This window comes from Mobula birostris, chromosome 7, assembly GCF_030028105.1.
Source record: "Mobula birostris isolate sMobBir1 chromosome 7, sMobBir1.hap1, whole genome shotgun sequence".
Classification (NCBI taxonomy): Eukaryota; Metazoa; Chordata; class Chondrichthyes; order Myliobatiformes; family Myliobatidae; genus Mobula; species Mobula birostris.
In genome coordinates this window covers 176,207,845-176,227,797 of record NC_092376.1, presented here as the reverse complement: position 1 = coordinate 176,227,797, position 19,953 = coordinate 176,207,845, and the positions used below count along the sequence as shown (strand labels likewise).

Genomic DNA, 19,953 nt, shown 5'->3' with positions numbered 1-19,953 from the left:
GTTAGCCATGGTTGTGTCATCTTTCCTTTAGAATACTTCTTCCTCTTTGGGATGCATATATCCTGTGCCTTCCAAACTGCTTCCAGAAATTCCAGCCATTGCTGCTCTGCCATCATCCCTGCCAGTGTTCTTTGCCATTTCTGGCCACCTCCTCTCTCATGCCTCTGTAATTCCCTTTACTCCACGTAATATTGATACATCTGACTTTAGCTTCTCCTATTCTCAAATTTCAGGATGAATTTGATCATATTATGATTACTTTCCCCTAAAATTTCTTTTACCTTAAGTTCTCTAATCAATTCTGGTTCATTGCACAAGAACCAATCCAGAATAGCTAATCCTCTAGTGGGCTCAACCACAGGCTGCTCTAAAAAGTCATCTTGTAGGCACTCTTAAAATTCTCCTTCTTGTAATCCAGTACCAATTTGATTTTCCGACCCATCACCTCTTATTAATGATTTGAGTTCACTTTTTACCAACAGAGCAATGCCACCCCCTCTGCCTTCCTGCCTGCCATTCGATACAATGTGTATGCTTGACCATTAAAGTCCTAGCTACAATCTTTCAGCCATGACTCAGTGATGCCTACAACATGATAGCTGCCAATCTTTTAACTATGCTACAAGTTCTGTACCTTATTCCATACTCTGTAAGCATTCAGATACAACACCTTCAGTCCTGTATTCACCCTCCCTGATTCTGTCCACCTTTTACATTGTAACTCATCCTGTTGACTGCAATTTTGCCCTATAAACAGCCTCTCCTCACTACACATTGCCTGGTTTGTAAACCAGCTACCTCATCTTCAGCACTATCATCCGCCTTTCCTGCGATACTTTTTGCATTGAAATACAGGCAGCTCAGGACACTTGTCACACCATGCTCAACCTTTTGATTCCTAACTTTGTCTGAGGTCGTACCAACATCTGCCTCCACAACCTCTCCACTAACTGTTGTGGCACTCTGGTTCCCATCCCCCTGCAACTCTAGTTTAAACCCCACCGTGCAGCATTAACAAACCTTCCCGCTAGCATATTAGTCCCCATCCAGTTCAGTGTGCAAACTGTTCCTTCCATACAGGTCCCACCTTCCCTGGAAGAGAGCCCGATGATCCAAAACCCTTATGCCCTCCCTCCTACACCAACTCCTTAGCCATGATTTAAACTGTATAACCTTCCTAGTTCTGGCCTCACTAGCGCATGGTACATGTAGCAATCCTAAAACTCCCTATGCAGAATCTCGTCACTCGTCCCACCCATGTCATTGGTACCTACATAGAACATATTAACCCTCCTACTTAAGGATGCTGAGGACTCAGTCCAAGATATCGCAGACCCTGGCACATGGGAGGCAATATGCCATCCAAGAATCTCGTTCTTACCTGTTGTTGAGGGTATGGCCACAGGGGTACTCTGCACTGGCTCCTTAACCCCCTTCCCCTACCTGACTGTCATCCAGATTCCTGTGTCCTGCACCTTGGGTGTAACTACCTCTCTATATATCCTATCTATCACCCCCTCAGCCTCCCAAATGATCTGGAATTCATCCAGTTCCAGTTCAGGCTCCTTAACGCGGGTTGTTAGAAGCTGCAGTTTTCACAGTTGCAGTCATCAGGGACACCGGAGGTCTCCCTGTCTCCCCACATCCCACAGGAAGAGCATTTCACTATCCTGCCTGGCATCTCTACTGTCTGAGCTGGGCAGATATAAAGAAGGAAAAGAGTTTGAGCTTTTCTTTCCTTCACTTTCTCTGAGAGAGCTGCCTTTCTGTGAAAGACACTTGAGGGCTAAAGCCTTAAGGTCACGACTCTGACTACACAATGATGGCCGCTGCACTTGCCCCTGCCCTTCTTTATCCTCGGGCTGCGGACCTGACTGAAGTCCCTTCCTCTCCTAACTTCCGATATCTGGATTGGCCACTGGTCAAAGCCCTATATACTTTCATAATAAATTTACTTTGAGCTTTGTAATTTTCCTGAGACCTCTGTCGAGCTTTACATACTATCTTCTTGAGCACCAAACCACAACAAATAGCTCTCCTTCATTAGGAGTTAAAGAACATGTGATGGTATGATGCCGAATACTCCAGCAAATTTCTACAAGGGTACGGTGGAGAGGATTCTGACCGGTTGCATCACCGTCTGGTGTGGAGGGAGCCACGGCACAGGATCAGAAACAGCTGCAGAGGCTGTAAACTCAGTCAGTCCATCATGGGCACAACCCTTCCCACCACCAAGGGCATCTCCAAAATGAGATGCCTCAAGAAGGTGGCAGCAGTCGTGAAGGACCCTGCCCATCCAGGACCTCCTCTTCTCATTAATATAATACCATCAGAGAGGAGGTACAGCGGTTTGAGGGGACACACGCACTTGACCTTGTTATGACCTTGACGTTGTAAGACTATTGAGTGACAAGATGGACTCTTGTCCTCACAATCTGCCTTGTTATGACCTTGTACCTTATTGTCTGCCTGCACTGCACTTTCTCTGTAACTGTGACACTTTATTCTGCATTCTGTTATTGTTTTCCCTTGTTCTACCTCGACGCACTGTGTAATGATCTGATCTGTATGAACAGTGTGCACGACAAGCTTCTCACAGAATCTTGGTACGTGTGACAATAATAAACCAATTCACCAATTTAAAGCAGACCTTTCACATCCTTGACTTTATCATCCAGTCCTTTTTTCGCCCTGGCGAGTAGTGAGAACAGTAACTACGAAACAGTGTCTTCACAAAGGCAGCGTCTGTCATTAAGGACCCCCACCACCCAGGACATGCCCTCTTCTCATTGCTACCATCAGGGAGGGGTACAGAAGCCTGAAGACACACACTCAGTGTTTCAGGAACAGCTTCTTCCCCTCCGCCACCCGATTTCTGAAAGGACAAAGGACCCATGTACACTAGCTCACTGATTTTTTTCTTTTGCTCTCTTTTTCCAGTTATAATTTCATTTTATACATCTTTCTTATTGCAATTTATAGATTCTTAAATTATGTATTGCAAGGTATTGCTACCACAAAATAACATATTTCACAACATATACCACAGCAGCTGTCACCATGGAACGTCACCAGCGCCATATCGGATATCAAAGCTGATTCTGCACCTCAACCACGACCACCAGTCTTTTCCCTCATCCCCTATCCTTAATATTTTTTCATTTTCTGTTGCAGAGTCACTGTGGAAAGTGAATGTGATAGCGAGCGAGAGAGAGAGAGCTCTTGGAGTAAAAGTCATTAGGTTGTGAATGAGGCCGATAGACACGAAGAGGACAGGAAGAGAGAGAGAGAGAGAGATTGAAAGAAATAGCTTTATTAAAGTGCAGAGTACAATCCAAATGAGGTACAGTAGAATTTATAGATTACAGGAGAAACCGATAAGGCCACAAGCCACAGGCGTACAATTGGGCTATTCGGCCCACATCATGGCTGATTTATTATCCTTCTCAATCCCGTTCTCATATCTTCTCCCCGTAACATCTGACACCCTGACTAGTCAAGAACCCAAGAGGAACAGAATCACAATTCATTGCAAAATATTCAGTAAATTACAGAAAGAGAATAAAAAGCAAGATGAAGGGTTTTTAGCAGAGTGAATTACCCAGCAAGTCAAGCAGAAATACATTTACTCCAGGGTCACAATGACTGCAAAAGTTTGGGGGACACTGCTACAAGTTCCAGATCCTGAACAGGTCGGATCCCAAACCTTGCACATAATTTAATGTTGTTCATTCACAAAATTTCAACCTGCAAAGCCCCCACCCCATCCTCTCACTGGCCCAAACATGAAACCCTGTCTCTCACACTGGAGTCTGTGCTCAGCTTGGGCCACCTTGCTACAGGAGAGATGACACGGAGTCAAAAGGCCACAGAGGAGATTTACGAGGATGTTGCCGGGACTTGAGGGACAGAGATGGTGGGAGAAGTTGAGCAGGGTAGGACTTTATTCCTTGAAGATAGAGGGGTAACCTTACACAGGGATATAAAACCATGAGGGTCTGGATGCAATGAGTGTGTACAGTCTTTTCCACAGGTAAAGGGAATCAAATATTCTCTCACCCCCACCCCCCCCCATTCTCCTGGCTTCAGAGGGCTCAGCCTCTGAATAGAGGGACGTCCATTTTGTACACAGATGAGGAGGAATTTCCTTAGCCAGAGGCTGGTGAATCTGTGGAATTCATTGTCACAATTTGCTGTGGAGGCCAGGTGACTGAATGTGTTTAAGACAGAGGTTGATAGATTTTTGATCAGTCAGGGTGTGAAAGCGAAAGCTTATGGAGAGAGGGCAGGAGGTTGGGGTTGAGAGAGAAATGGATCAGTATGATGAAATAGCAGAGCAGACCTAATTCTGCTCCGATGTCTTATGGTGTAAATATGGATAAGTACTGTACCTGGATGGGAGGGATATGGAGAACTATGGTCCAGGTGCGGGTCGATGGGACCAGGCAGAATACCAGTTCGGCATGGACTAGAATGGCCCTGTTTCTGTGGTATGATGAGAGGACATAGGTTTAAGGTGAGAGGGGAAGAGATTTAAAAGGGTTTTAAGGGGCAACTTTTTCACACAGAGAGTGATGGGTATCTGGAACGAGGTGGTTGAGGCAGGTATCATAATATTAAAAGGTGTTTGGACAGGGACACAGACAGGAAAGATTAAAAGGTGTTTGGAGAGGTACACAGACAGGAAAGGTTAAAAGGTGTTTGGACAGGTACACAGGAAAGGTTAAAAGGTGTTTGGAGAGGTACACAGACAGGAAAGGTTAAAAGGTGTTTGGACAGGTACACAGGAAAGGTTTAAAGGTGTTTGGACAGGTACACAGACAGGAAAGGTTAAAAGGTGTTTGGACAGGTACAGAGGAAAGGTTTAAAGGTGTTTGGACAGGTACACAGACAGGAAAGGTTAAAAGGTGTTTGGACAGGTACACAGGAAAGGTTAAAAGGTGTTTGGACAGGGACACAGATAGGAAAGGTTAAAAGGTGTTTGGACAGGGACACAGATAGGAAAGGTTAAAGGGTGTTTGGAGAGATACACAGACAGGGAAGGTTAAAAGGTGTTTGGACAGGGACACAGATAGGAAAGGTTAAAGGGTGTTTGGACAGGTACACAGATAGGAAAGGTTAAAGGGTGTTTGGACAGGTACACAGATAGGAAAGGTTAAAAGGTGTTTGGACAGGGACACAGATAGGAAAGGTTAAAGGGTGTTTGGAGAGATACACAGACAGGGAAGCTCAAAAGGCACAACAACTGGTACATGGATAGAAAGGTTTGGACCAGAGGTTCCCAACCTTTTTTATACCATGGGCCAATACCATTAGCCGATGAGTCCATGGACTCCAAGTTGGGAATCCTGGCAAAGTGAAGCTGAGTTGGCCAGTTTGGTCGGGATGGTCGAGATGGACGGAAGGGCCTGTTTCTGTGCTGTCTGGCTCTATGATTCCTGCACACCCTCCTTCCCCACTTCAGTCAGTGTAAAGTAAGCTCACTATGGTTTACAAGAGATCCCACATTCCAAAGATATACGGGTTAGGGTCAGTGAGTGAAGCCCAGCAGCACATCCTTGGCCCTGTGAACCACACTGCCCAGTAACCCACCGATTTAACCCCAGCCTAATCACAGGACAATTTACAATGACCAATTAACCCGCCAACCGGTACGCCTTTGTGGGAGGAAACTGGAGCATCGGCAGGAAACCCTGGCATATACAGGAAGGAGCGTATAAACCTTTCTTACAATGAACCCCAGAAGTGAACTCGAATCCTGACGTCCCATGCTATGGTAGCATCGAGCTAGCCGACGCGCTACAGTGGCGCCCCTTCAACGAAAATTTGTCAACACAAGTGGCATTTCACTCCATGTACATGTGACAAATAAAGATGATCTTGTTCTAAAATTTCTTTACGTGGAAGCCTCGAAGGGAAGTTTCTGGGGGGAGGCGTCAGATATGCGGAAGGGAGGGGTGGGGAGAAGAGGGAGGCTGGGACGGAGTAGTGGCTTCACAAGAGACGGCAGACACTGGAATGTGGGGCGACACACAATCTGCCGGTCGAACTCAGCAGGCCGAGAGGCATCCACAGGGAACACTGAGAGCCGAGAGCCTGGGTCAGCACTGACTGAAAGAAAAAGCAGGGAGAGCCCGTAGGAGGCGGCGAGGGGAAAAGGCGGAACAACTTATGCCGGAGGAACTCAGCAGGCCAGGCAGCATCTACGGAAAAGAGTAAACAGTCAGCTTTTCAGACTGACACCCTTCTTCAGGCAGCGTCAATGGAGGGAAATGGGCATTCGATGTGCCATACCGAGACTGAAGGTGGAAAGATAGTCAGTATAAAGTGATTGGGGGAAGTGGTGGAGTAAGAGCTGGGAGGTGATGGGTTGATAGGGAGATGGAGGAGTGGGGAGCGGGAATAGTGACGGAGGCTGGGAGATTCTCCTGCCTTCTCCCCATAACCTTCCATACCCTTATGAATAAAGAACCTATCAACCTCTGCTTTACAACCATGTGGAGGATGCGATGAGAGTGGGCCTGAGTACATGAGGAGATAATGTGTGCGAGGTATGCATGCACACCTGGGAGAGGGAGGGGAGGGGCAGAAGGGAGGAGGAGAAGATGAAAGGAGTGGAGAGCGCAGAGGGAGTAGGGAAAGAAGATGGGAGAAAGAGGAGCTGGCCCGCCTCCAGAGGGACAGCTGAGGCCAGGGTGGGGCCGACTGCTCCATTCGGGCTGGCACTGGGTACACTGTTCTCCAAACTCTACACCATTGGGTACGTAAACCGCCCCATCCTCAGACAGATGCATTCCCTTCCTACACCCCACGGGAACATGCACACGCCATTAACACTCCCTTTCAGAGAGACAGGCCACAAGGCCTCCACACCTGGGCCTCGAGTCCGGCTCTCCGTGCCGAGAAGGTGGGCCGCGGGGCCTGCGTTGCTTCTGACGACCTGGGGGCAGTTGGTGGAAGCGTGGCTCTGTCAGGAGGGGAGGCATGCACCGGCTGGAACTCCTGGCTTCGGTTTTCACTGGTAGTGAACCCATTAAGCCTCAGGCGTTGTGGCTTTGCGGCAGTTGGAGGAGGAGGTGATGGCTTTGAGTTGAGTTTGGTGCCTGTGGCCATGGGTGGAGGCGAGAAGACAATGGAGGTCGAGCTGAGGTGGCGGCGGCCCGATGAGGGAGCCGCCTTGATGTCGGAGGCTGAGGCCTCGGGCTTGGTGCTGCATTTCCAGCCAGCGGGCAGTGAGGCAGTGGGTGAGGGAGGCCGTGGCGGTGGGGTTGGGGCTTCCAGCGTATAACGTTCCATCCGTGTTTGGCGCCGGGCAAACAGCTCAGCCCCTTTGCCCCGCACCTCAGCCAGGCCATGTGGAGTGGTGACGGGCCTGCGGGTAGGCCGCAGCTCGGGTGGCTTCAGGCACGAGGCCCATTCAGGTGACGGCCGCTCCTCACCCGCGGTGACGGCTGGGGCCGGGGCTGGAGCCGGGCCCTTGGCCTGTGCCAGCATGCAGGCTTCAGCACCCAGGCCCAGCCCTTCATCTCCTCCAGCTTCTCCTCTGCCTCCTCCCTCAGCCTTGCGCTGCACGTCGGCGCCGTGGACCAACGACAGCAGCTCAGGGTTGGGTGCTAGCCTTGGCCTCTCGTGGAAAGTGAACATTGGCTTCCAGCCAGCCTTCCGTATCTTCGACTGTTCCAGGATGCCTGTTCGGCCGGGTGGCAATGGTGGGGTTGGCAGAGGAGGCCGAGCAAAGCACGAGGCCTCGGCATCCCTCCGGGCCTCGACAGGCATCTCCAAGTAGGCCTGAGCAGGTGGCGGCCTCACTGGAGTCAGAGGGGCCTCAGGTCCTGTTTCAGACTGGCGGTTCTCCACCTGCACCACAGCCTCGGCCTCGGCTGCCACCTCTTTCACCTCCTCCTCCTCCTCCATGCTGGCCCGCTGCTCAAAGTAAGGCACGGCAGCCTCCTCGTCAGCTACACGGGCCCGGGGTTGGCCAGCGTCTCCATCCAGCAGTCTGCCGGCCCTGGGGCTGCCCAAGGTAAGCTCGTCAACCCTCTGCTTGCGGCGGTTGAATAGCAGGACCCCCTTGGAGCTGGGGCCAGGCGGGGAGCTGAGCTGGGCGGCAATCTTTTGGCCCTGGAGCTGGGTCCCTCTTGTCTCCTCCTCGCTGGCACCCTGGGGACCTGTGGGAGGGACAAAAGCCAAGGTTAATCACTCGCAGACACCAGAATCGTCTCAACCCCCCCACCAAAAAAACACTGCATACTTATGGAGGGGTGAGGGGTCCCCATCCTGGACCAACACAACAGCCCCAGACTCCAGATAACCCTCTACGCCTACCTACCGAATATTGAATAGAGTGGCTGTGGAGAGGCTGTTTCCTTTAGGGGGGGAGTTAGGACCAGAGGGCACAGCCTCAGAATAGAGGGACGTCCACTTAGAGCAGAGATGAGGAGGAATTTCTTCAGTCAGAGGGTGACCTCAATTCACACCACAAAAAGGCGGCTCACAGGCTCAGCTCTGGAAGGAATGTTGATTGCATTGATCGTATCCAAGAGAAAAATGTGATTAACACAGTAATTTATAGTTCTGTTTGTTTTCTTTGCTACCAGCAAGTCGTCACCACAAGACATAGGAGCAGAATTGGGCCATTCAGCCCATCGAGTCTGCTCTGCCGTTCCATCATGTCTGATCCCAGATCCCACTCAACCCCGTACACCTGCCTTCTCGCCATATCCTTTGATCCCCTGACCGATCAGGAAACGATCAACTTCCGCCTTAAATATACACACTTACTTGGCCCCCACTGCAGTCTAAGGCAGAGCATTCCACAGATTCGCTACTCTCTGGTGGAAAAATTCCTCCTTACCTCTGTTCTAAAAGGTCACCCTTCAATTTTCAGGCTATGTCCTCTAGTTCTGGATACCCCCACCAGAGGAAACATCTTCTCCAGGTCCACCTTATCTAGTCCTTTCAACATTCGGTAGGTTTCATGAGATCTCTCTGCATTCTAAATTCCAGTGAGTACAGGCCCAAAGCTGCCAAACGCTCTTCATATGTTAACCCCTTCATTCCCGGAATCATCCTCATGAACCTCCTCTAGACTCTCTCCAATGACAACACATCCTCTCTGAGATATGGTGCCCACAACTGTTGACAATACTCCAAGTGTGGCCTGACTGGTATCTTATAAAGGGTCAGCATTATCTCCTTGCTTTTATATTCTATTCCCTTTGAAATAAATGCCAACATTGCATTTGCCTTCTTTACCACAGACTCAACCTGGAAATTAACCTTCTGGGAGTCTTGCACGAGGACTCCCAAGTCCCTCTGCACCTCTGATGTTTGAACCTTCTCCCCATTTAGATAATAGTCCACACTATTGTTCCTTTTACCAAAATGCATTGTCATATATTTCCCAACACTGTAATCCATCTGCCACTTTTTGCCCATTCTTCCGATTTGTCTAAGTCCTACTGTAATTGCATTGCTTCCTCAGCACTAACTACCCCTCCATCTTTGTATTATCTGCAAACTTTGCCACAAATCAGTGACAAACAATGTGAAAAGTAGCAGTCCCAATACTGACCCCTGAGGAACACCACTAGTCACTGGCAGCCAACCAGAAAAGCCCCCTTTATTCCCACTCACTGCCTCCTGCCTGTCAGCCATTCCTCTATCCATGCCAGTATCTTTCCTGTAAAGCCACAGGATTTTATCTTGTTAAGCAGCCTCGTGTGTGGCATCTTATCAAATGCCTTCTGCCTCTCCTCTAAATGACATCCACTGCCTCTCCTTTGTCCGCCTTGCCTGTTACTTCCTCGAGGAACTCGAACAGATTTGTCAGGCAAGATTTCCCTTTACGGAAACCATGCTGAGTTTCACTTATTTTATCATTAGTCTGCAGGTACCCTGAAACCTCATCCTTAATAACAGACTCCAACACTTTCCCAACCACTGAGGTTAGGCTAACTGGCCTATAATTTCCTTTCTTCTGTCTTCCTCCCTTCTTAAAGAATGGAGTGACATTTGCAATCTTCCAGTCTTCTGGAGCCATGCTAGAATAAAGATCATGACCAATGCATCTGATATCTCTTCAGCAACCTCTCTCAGGACTCTGGGATCTAGTCCATCTGGTCCAGGTGACTTCTCCACCTTAAGACCTTTGAGTTTGCCTCACACTCTTTCCTTTGTGGCACTCACTCCTGCTCCCTGACACTCACACACCTCCGGCACACCGCTAGTGTCTTCCACAGTGCAGACTGATGCAAAGTACTCATTAAGCTCATTCGCCATTTCTTTGACCCTTATTACTACCTCACCAGCATCATTTTCCAGTGGTCCAATATCAACTCTCACCTCCCTTTAACTCTTAACATAACTGAAAATACTTTTAGTATCCTGCTTTATGTTATTTGATAGTTTGCCCTCATATTTCATCTTCTCCCTTCTTGTAGCTTTTTTAGTTGCCTTTTTGTTGGATTTTAAAAGCTTCCCAATCATCCAACTTCTCACTCACTTTTGCTACATTATATGCCCTTTCCTTGGCTTTTATGCAGTCTTTAACTTCCTTTGTCAGCCACGGCTGCCTCGCCCTGCCACTTGAGAACAACTTCTACTGTGGGACATATCAATCCTGTGCCTTGTGATTGATTCCCAGAAACTTCAGCCATCTCTGCTCTGTCGTCATCCCCACCAGTATCCTCCTCCAATCCACCTGGGCAAGCTCCTCTCTCATGCCTCTGTAATTCCCTCTATTCCATTGGGATACTGATCCATGGAATGATGCTTGTCACTCTCAAATTTGCAGTATGAATTTGATCATATTATGATCACAGTCTCCTAAGGGTTCCTTTACGTTAAGCTCCCTAATAAAACCCAGATTACTACACAACACCCAATCTAAGAGAGCCTTTCCCCCGAGTAGGCTCAAGCACAAGCTGCTCTGAAAAGCCATCTCACAGGCACTCAACAAATTCCCTCTCTTGCGATCTGACACCAACCTGATTTTCCCAATCACTTTGCATATTGAAGTCCCCCGTTACAATAATCTCATTACCTTTATTACGTGCCTTTTCCAGTTCCCTCTGGAATCTCAACCCCAACATCTTGACTACTATTTGGAGGCCTATATATGATTCCCATAATGGTTTTCCTTTATCTTTGCAGCTTCTTAACTCCACCCACAAAGATTCAACATTTTCTAACCCTATGTCACCTCTTTCTAAAGATGTAGTTCCATTTCTTACCAACAGAGCCACACCACCGCCTATGCCTTCCTGCCTGGCCTTTCAGTATCCTTTGAAGTTACACTCCCAACTACGGCCTTCTTTCAGCCACGACACAGTGATGCCCACGACATCATACGGACCAAACTCTAATTGTGCCACGCGTTTGTCCACCTTATTCCGAATGCTACGCGCATTTAAATACAGCCATCTTAAACTGGAAGTTAAACAGGTCAGGACTTTATGTCCTGGGGCGTAGGAGGAGAACGAGGGGAGATTTGATCGAGGTATACTATTTATTTATTTACTTGTTTATTTCGCGATACAGCGTGAGTAGACCCTTTCAGTTCTTGGAGCCATGCTGCCCCAGCAAATCCAATTTAACCCTAAACTAATCACGGGACGATTTACAAAGACCACTGAACCTACCCAGTACACCTTTGGGCTGTGGGAGGAAACCAAAACACGCGGAGAAAACCCACACGTTCCACGGGGAGAACGTACAGAGACTCCTTATAGAAAGACACCGGGATTGAACTCCGAGCTCCGACGCTCCGAGCTGTAATAGCGTCACGCACACCGCTACGCTCCTGTGTGCCCCTGAATGACGGGTATGCGCGTGGGTAACTGCAAGCAGGCTTTTCTGCAGAGGGTTGAGTGAGACGATTCTAGGGTCATGGTCTAAGGGTGAAAGGTGAAATATGAAGGCCCCTTTCCTCCCTCCCACCCACCCACTCACACAGGCAGTTCTCCATCCCCAGCACAGGAGACCTTCCGTTGGCAGACCTCACTCGCACTTCAGCCGAGGCCTGCTTGTGGTAAATTGGTTCATTACTGTCACATGTAACAACCTGCCCTGCATTCTGCCTGGACGTTATACAGTGCATCGAGGCGGCGCAGAATCGGGGTTATTGTGACCGACACAAGCAAGGACGTAATGCTGAGGTTTTATGAGGCACCGGTACGACTGCATTTGGAGCACTGAGAGCATTTTTGGGCCGCTTATCGAAGAAAGTATGTGCTGGCTTTGGAGGTGATTGGGAATGACTCTGGGAATGAAAGGGTCAACTTATGAGGAGCATTTGATGGCTCTGGGTCTGTACTGACTGGAGCTTAGAAGAATGAGGAGGATCTCACTGAAACCTATCGAATATTGAAAGCCCTTGATAGAGTGGATGTGGAGACGTCTCCTATGCTGGGGGAATCTAGGTCCAGAGGGCACAGCCTCAGAACAGAGAGACATCCATTTAGAGCAGAGATGAGGAGGAGTTTCTTTAGTCAGAGGGCAGTGAATCTGTGGAATTCATCGCCACGACGTCTGTGGAGGGGAGGTCACTGAGTATATTTAAAGCAAAGGATGATAGGTTCTTGATTAGTCAGAGCGTCAAAGGTTACAGAGAGAAGCCTGGAGATTGGGGCTGAGGGATAACAAATCACCCATGATGGAATGGCAGAGCAGACTCGATGGGCTGAATGGCCTCATTCTGCTTATGGTCGTATTGTCAAAGAGCACCAAGGAAGCACAAGGGAAAAGAGACAATCAGATAGACTGGTTATCCACATAAAGTCCATGAACGGGGAGCTGATTCTAGCAGGCTTTGGCTCTCTATCCAAGGATACCAGCTCCCAGCACTGAGGCATGTCTGCCTTAATCCTCATAATTTTTTTATTGATTCATCACAGAAAACTTCCTGTCCAGATGCATCACAGCTTTGTACGGCAACGGCTCAGCCCGTAACCACAGGAAACCGCAGAGAGTTGTAGACACAGCTCAGCACGTCACAGAAACCAGCCTCCCCTCTATGGACTCTGTCTACACTTCTCACTGTCTCATTATGATCTTGCATCTTATTTCACCCACTAACCCACCCCTCCACACCCCCAACCACCACGACTTTATCATTTCCTGTCAGAGTCACCTTCTGTACAGACACTCCTGTGCCCAGCATCACTTTATGGACGTACAATCTATGTATACAGTATAAACTATCTTATGTATTTATATTTATTGTGTGTTTTTTATTATTATTGTGGTCTTTATTGTGGTTTTTTTGCGCTGCATCGGATCCAGAATGACAATTATTTCACTCCCCTTTGCGTTTGTGTACTGAGAATAACATTAAACAATCTTGAACCTTGACCCTTGCCTATCTTGTTATTGTTTTTCCCGTTCTACCTCAATGCCCTGTGTAGTGAATCAATCAGTATGAACAGTGTGCGAGATGAGCTTTGCACTGTATCTCACTACAGCACAGTACGGGCCTTTCGGCCCGCCATGTTGTGCCGACTCTTTACCCTACTCTAAAATCACTGTAACCCTTCCCTCCCACATAGCCCTCCGTTTTTCTATCACCCATGTGCTGATCTAAGTCTTTTAAAAGTCTCTAATGTATCTGCCTCTACCACCACCCCAGGCAGCTCATTCCACACACCCGCCACTCTCTGTGTAAAAAACTTACCTCTGACATCCCCCCTATATATTCCTTGAACCAGTTTAAAATTATACTCCCCCCGTCCCCATATCAGCTATTTCCACCCTTGGAAAAAGTCTCTGACTGTCCACTCGAACTGAGCCTCTTATAATCTTGTACACCTGTATCTCGTACACCCTCCTTCACTCCAAAGAGAAAAGGCCTAGCTCTCTCAACCGCAGACATGCTCTCTAGTCCAGCCAGCCTCACAGTACATGTGGCAATAAAAAATCCATTTCCAATTGCTTTAGCTCCCGAATCAGCAAAGTGAAGTGGCTTCTCGCTCTCGTCTTGTGTCCATATTTACCTCTGCACCAACGTCACTAAAACATCTGCTTGTTTTTGCATTGTCTCCTGAACATCCTTTGCCTGCAGGTATCCTGCGCTGAACGGTGCTGCACAAATGCATGCCCAGCATCTCTTCAAAAGTTGATGCCTCAAAATGTCGGCGTCCATTATTAAGGACCCCCATCACCCAGGTCATGCCCTGTTCTCATCGCGACCGTCAGGGAGGAGGTACAGCAGCCCGAAGGCACACACTTAACGATTCAGGAACAGCTTCTTCGCCTCTGCCATCCGAATGGTCCTTAAACCCATGAACACTGCTGTACCTCACTTTCTTTCCTGCTTTTTGCACTATGTATTTATTTAAATATAATGAACAAGTAAATAAATACCCAAGTTACGAGTAAGCTTATTAGTCATAGTCATAGTCATACTTCATCGATCCCGGGGGAAATTGGTTTTCGTTACAGTTGCACCATAAATAATTAAATAGTAATAAAACCATAAATAATTAAATAGTAATATGTAAATTATGCCAGGAAATAAGTCCAGGACCAGCCTATTGGCTCAGGGTGTCTGACCCTCCAAGGGAGGAGTTGTAAAGTTTGATGGCCACAGGCAGGAATGACTTCCTATGACGCTCTGTGTTGCATCTCGGTGGAATGAGTCTCTGGCTGAATGTACTCCTGTGCCCACCCAGTACATTATGTAGTGGATGGGAGACATTGACCAAGATGGCTTGCAACTTGGACAGCATCTTCTTTTCAGACACCACCGTCAGAGAGTCCAGTTCCATCCCCACAACACCACTGTACATAGTACATATATCTCACCATATACAACCCTAAGATTAATTTTCTTGTGGGCATTCACAGTAAATCCAAGAAACACAATCGAATCAATGAAAGGCCAGACACAAGAGGACCCGTGTGCAGGAGACAACAAACTCCAAATACACAAATAAAGAACAAGAAAAATAATGATAAATAAGCAATAAATAACGAGAACATGAGGTGAAGAATCTTTAAAAGTGAGTCCATAGTTTGTGGGAACTGTCCAGTGATGGGGCAAGTGAACTTGAGTGAATTTATTCCCTCTGGTTCAGGAGCCTGATGGTTGAGGGGTAATAACTGCTCCTGAACCTGGTGGTGTGAGTCCTGAGGCTCTGTGCCTCCTTCCTGATGACAGCAGTGAGAAGAGAGCGTGACCTGGGTGGTGGGGGTCCCTGATGGATGCTGCTTTCCTGTGACAGCGTTTCATGTAGATGTGCTCATGAGATATATATATATATACACACACACTTAGATATAATTAAATATTAAATATGTATTCCTTGCTGTAATTTATAGTTTTTAATGTATTGCAGTGTACTGCTACCGCAAAACAAATTTCACGATACTGTACTGTATACGCCAGTGAATATGATTCTGAATGGGTTGCCCCCCAGCTCTGCAGATGTCAGTACTACCAGCAGATGGCGCCACATACACAGGGAGGGCGAAACTGAGCGTCTGGTTCAGGCTGTCTCTGCCGCAGAATTAAATAGCAGAAAACAGCGAACCATTAAACGCCGCTAACCTGTCAGTAAGCGAGTCTTCAGAACGCGCACAGTCCCCGAGGAGGCGGACAACTCCTGTCTCTTCTGTTGGGAAAATAATCTCATCTAATATAATAGTGTTAAAACAGATTTCTCCTCACTACAGTCCTAATTAATAACATTTCAAAACCTATTTACCACAGTTCTCTCTCTAAAGACAAAAAAAACTTCTGATTTAACATAGCATCTAATTAATCGGAGAAATTTTATTTCATAATTAGTTCCAATTTAACGTCGGTGCCAAATTTATAACTTTTTAAAAAAGTCTTGAAACATTCTAAAGTTTATTAAGCAACGATATTTTTAACATTTACTTTTGTAAAGATCTTTATTTACTGTTTCTGTTGTTTAAAAAAATCAATGTAGGATCAGTTATTCAGTCCTAAACTTTTTTTTCTGTTCCTTACCTTCGCCTCTCAGTTGAGATCAAACGTTAAAAGTTGTCCACTGCCCTTTGGAAATCAGAAACGCCCTTTTTATCTTGCCAGGGTGCTATTAGATCGCCGGCAACAGATGTATGCGTCTGTCAAACTAACTTGCTGTACGGCGCAATGAAATCACCGGAGCGGATTAAATAGCAAAGAATCTCAAACGAACTGAATCGCGATCCAAACTTGCAGTGTTCCAGAAACCAAACCCAGACAGCGACGATTATTCCCCTCCCGGGTCATAGCGCCCGCCCTGTTACACGCCTCCTCTTAAAGCAACGAAATGCGCAACGCTAGTATTATTTTTAATTTTGATCCCAGCTCTTAAATATGTTTCAGACTGGGCTGATCTAAAATTATTTTCATTACAGGAAGACAACGTGCATTTTCGCATATTTGAGCGTTTGATGGATCTGGGCTTGTACTCGCTAGAGTTTAGAAGAATGAAGAAAGATCTCATTGAAAACTATTGAATTTTAAAAGGTCCAGATACGGTGGACATGTAGAAGATATTTCCTACCGTAGGGGAGTCTAGGACTAGAGGGCACAGCCTCAGAATAGAGGGACGTCCGTTTAGAACAGAGATGAGGAGGAATTTCTTTAGCCAGATGGTGGTGAATCTGTGGAATTCATTGCCACAGATGGTGGTGGAGGCCAAATCACTGGGAATATTTAAAGCAGAGGTTGATAGGTTCTTGCTTAGTAAGGTTAGCAGGAGATCAGTGAAAGGTTAATGGGGAGGAGGCAGGAGAATGGGGTTGAGAGAGATAAAAAATCAGCCACGAAAGGCAGAGCAGACTTGATAGGCTGAATGGCCTAATTCTGCTCTGATGGCTTATGGTCTTAAATGGCAGGCAATGAGGGGAATGTTTCAATTTCTTGAAAGTGGCATCACAGATAGATAGGGTCATAAAGAGAGTTTTTGGCATATTGGCCTTCATAAGTCAATGTATTGAGTACAGGAAATGGGATGCTATGTTGAAGTTGTTCAAGACGTTGGTGAGGCCTACTTTGGAGTATTGTGAGCAAGAGAAAATCTGCAGATGCTGGAAGTCCAAGCAACACACAAAATTCTGGAGGAACTTAGCAGGTCAGGCAGCATCTGTGGGAAAGAGTACAGTTGAAGGGTCTTGGCCCAAAACGTCGACTGTACTTTTTTCCACAGATGCTGCCCAGTCTAAAGAGTTCCTCCAGCATTTTGTTAGAGTACCGTGTGCAGTTTTGGTAACCTACCTACAGGAAAGACGTCAAAAAGGGGTTGAAAGAGTGCAGAGGAAGTTTCCACGATGTTGCTGGTCTTGAGGATCGGAGTTATCAGGAGAGGTTGAACAGGTTCAGACTTTATTTCCTGGAGTGTAGGAGAGTGAGGGGAGATTTGATAGAGGTATATTCAAGCAGGCTTTTCCCACGGAGGTTTGGAGAGATGACAACTATAGGTCATGGGTTAAGGGTGAAAGGTGAAATGTTTAAGGGGAACCTGAGGGAGAACTTTTTCACTCAGAGGGTGGTGAGAGTGTGGAACGAGCTGCCAGTGCAAGTGATAGATGTGGGGTTTGATTTCAACACTTAAGAGAGGTTTGGATAGGTAAGTGAATGGGAGGGGTGTGGAAGCCGATGGTCCAGGTGCAGGTTGATGGGACCAGGCAGGAGGACACTTTGGCACTTACTGGATGGGCTGAAGGGCCTATTTCTGCTCTATAACTCCATATCATTCGTTGTAGCTTTTCCTAGTGAGATAGACTAGGCACTGTGCTTCCTGCTTTCACAGAACATGGAACAGTATAGCACAGGAAAACAGACCGCTCGGCTGAGCATGTCGGTGCTGACCAGGATGCAAAATCAAAACTGCACAGTCTACATCTCTCCATTCCCTGTCTGTCATTGGGTCTGTCTGACTGCCTCTTATACACCTCTTTTGTATCTGCTTTCAACACTCCCCTGCCAACATGTCCCAGGCACCCAGCAGTCCCTGTGTTAAAAAATAATTGCCTCGTAAATCTCCTTTTAAACTTTTCCCCTTGTGCCTGATAGCTGTGCACATTCCCACAACAATTTGACATTCCTACCCTGGAATAAAGACTGGCTATCCAGACAGCCCCAGGCAACACACATAAAATGCCAGAGGAACACAGCAGGTCAGGCAGCATCTATGGAGGGGAATACGTAAATAATGTTATCTCTCTCTCTCTCTCTGTAATTCTACCTCAGTCACTCCCCACCTCACTTTCTACATGTTTTTCTGTCTCTCTCGTAATCTCCCTCTCTCTGTATCACACACTGTCTCTCTCTCTCTATCTCTCTCTCTCTCTCTCTCTCTATGTATACCTTTTTCTCTGTAACTTCTTCTCTCTGCAGGTACTGGAAATCCAGAGGAAAACACACTAAATGCTGAAGGAACTCAGCAGGCCAGGCAGCATTTAAGGAGGTAAACAAACTATCGACATTCTCTCTCTTTTACTGTCTCTCCCTCTCTATCTCTTTCCCTGTAGCTCTATCCCACTTTATAAACACAAGAGACTCTGCAAATGCTAGAAATTTTGTGCAACACACTCAAAACACAGGAACTCAGCAAGTCAGGCAGCGTCTATAGAAGGAAATACTGCTGAATATAAATTCGGGAAGGTAGGAACAACAGTATTTTAAAAACTTCTAATCTGTAAATATCTAAAGAAATGGGATCTAGGCAAATTATATTTATTAGATAATTGTTCAAAAGACATGAAACAATTATCCAAAAATAGATCACAAAATCTTAATAAACCTTTAGTTTTCCAAGCCAAATAGGCTTGATCCATGATAGAGGGTTAAAAAAACAAATAATAGGACTTGCTAGAATAAAATGATTCAGCCCAATAAATTTTCAAAATTGAAACCATATTTGTAAAGTATATTTTACTATTGGGTTAACCATTTATTTATGCAATTTAGAAAGAGGAAAGGGAGAGGGAAATACTGTTGATGTGTTGGGCCAAGACCCTTCATCAGGAAAGTCAAAGGGCCTGAACTGAACTGTACTGTTGTATGTTCTGTGTACCACGTTCTACGCATGGCTGTTTCTTGAATCGTGCTTTCACAGTTACTGAGACACACAGAACAGCAGGGAGGTTACTCTACAGTATCTGAGTCCAATGTTTATCCCCTTGCCCATGTTACTTAACATATTCAAAGTTCAAAGTAAATTTTATTATCAGAGTACATAAATGTCACCTCATATAACCCTGAGATTCACTTTCTTCAGGCATGCTCAGCAAATCTATAGAACAGTAACAGGATCAATAAAAGATCGAGTAGAGCACAGAAGACAACAAGCTGTGCAAATGCAAATATAAATAAGTAACGAGAACATGACCTAACAAGATAAAGGGTCTTTACAGTGCAATCATTGGTTGTGGGAACATCTCAATGGACAGACAAGTGAATGCAGTTATCCCTTTTGTTCAAGAGCCTGATGGTTGGCCAACCTGGCAGGGTCCCATCTCAAGAGAGAATGAAACCATTGATTCACCAGTTCAGCCCCGTCCATCATAGACACAGTCCTCTCCACCACTGACAGCATCTACAGGAGACTACCGTCCATAACCTGCTGAAGAATTCCAGCTCCCCACAACCACTTATATTTATCAATATCTTACTGGTGTTTGGGAGCATTTTGCCGTGTGAAAATGAGGCACCAATTAGCTGGGTATTCATTGGCTGTGAAGCATTCAGGGGTGGAGGAAGCTGGGACAGATGTTATTCTGACTGGCTGCATTACCGTCTGGTATCAGTGGTGAGGAGGGTGGGGGTTTCTTCTGCACAGGACTGAAAGAAGCTACAGAAAGTTGTAAAATTAGTCAGCTCCATCTTGGGTACTAGCCTTCGTAGTATCCAGGACATCTTCAAGGAGCAGTGCCTCAGAAAGGCAGCGTCCATTATTAACGACCCCCTTCACTCAGGACAGGCCCTGACCATCAGGAAGG

General features: G+C 46.6%; 1 protein-coding gene across 8 annotated transcripts in view; it reads right to left on the bottom strand.

Annotated features, from left to right (window-relative positions):
• The window catches only part of LOC140200596 (uncharacterized), a 98,768-nt gene that overhangs the window by 11,890 nt on the left and 66,925 nt on the right, over nucleotides 1–19,953 (bottom strand). For 7 of the 8 annotated variants that reach the window (XM_072264134.1, XM_072264139.1, XM_072264137.1 and 4 more), the window contains one exon: nucleotides 6,874–8,168. In XM_072264134.1, the coding sequence (XP_072120235.1) occupies nucleotides 6,874–8,168 (1,295 nt within the window). Of the gene's footprint in view, nucleotides 1–6,873; nucleotides 8,169–15,973; nucleotides 16,221–19,953 lie in introns of those variants that run through there. The other variant, XR_011886674.1, reaches the window with a different exon arrangement.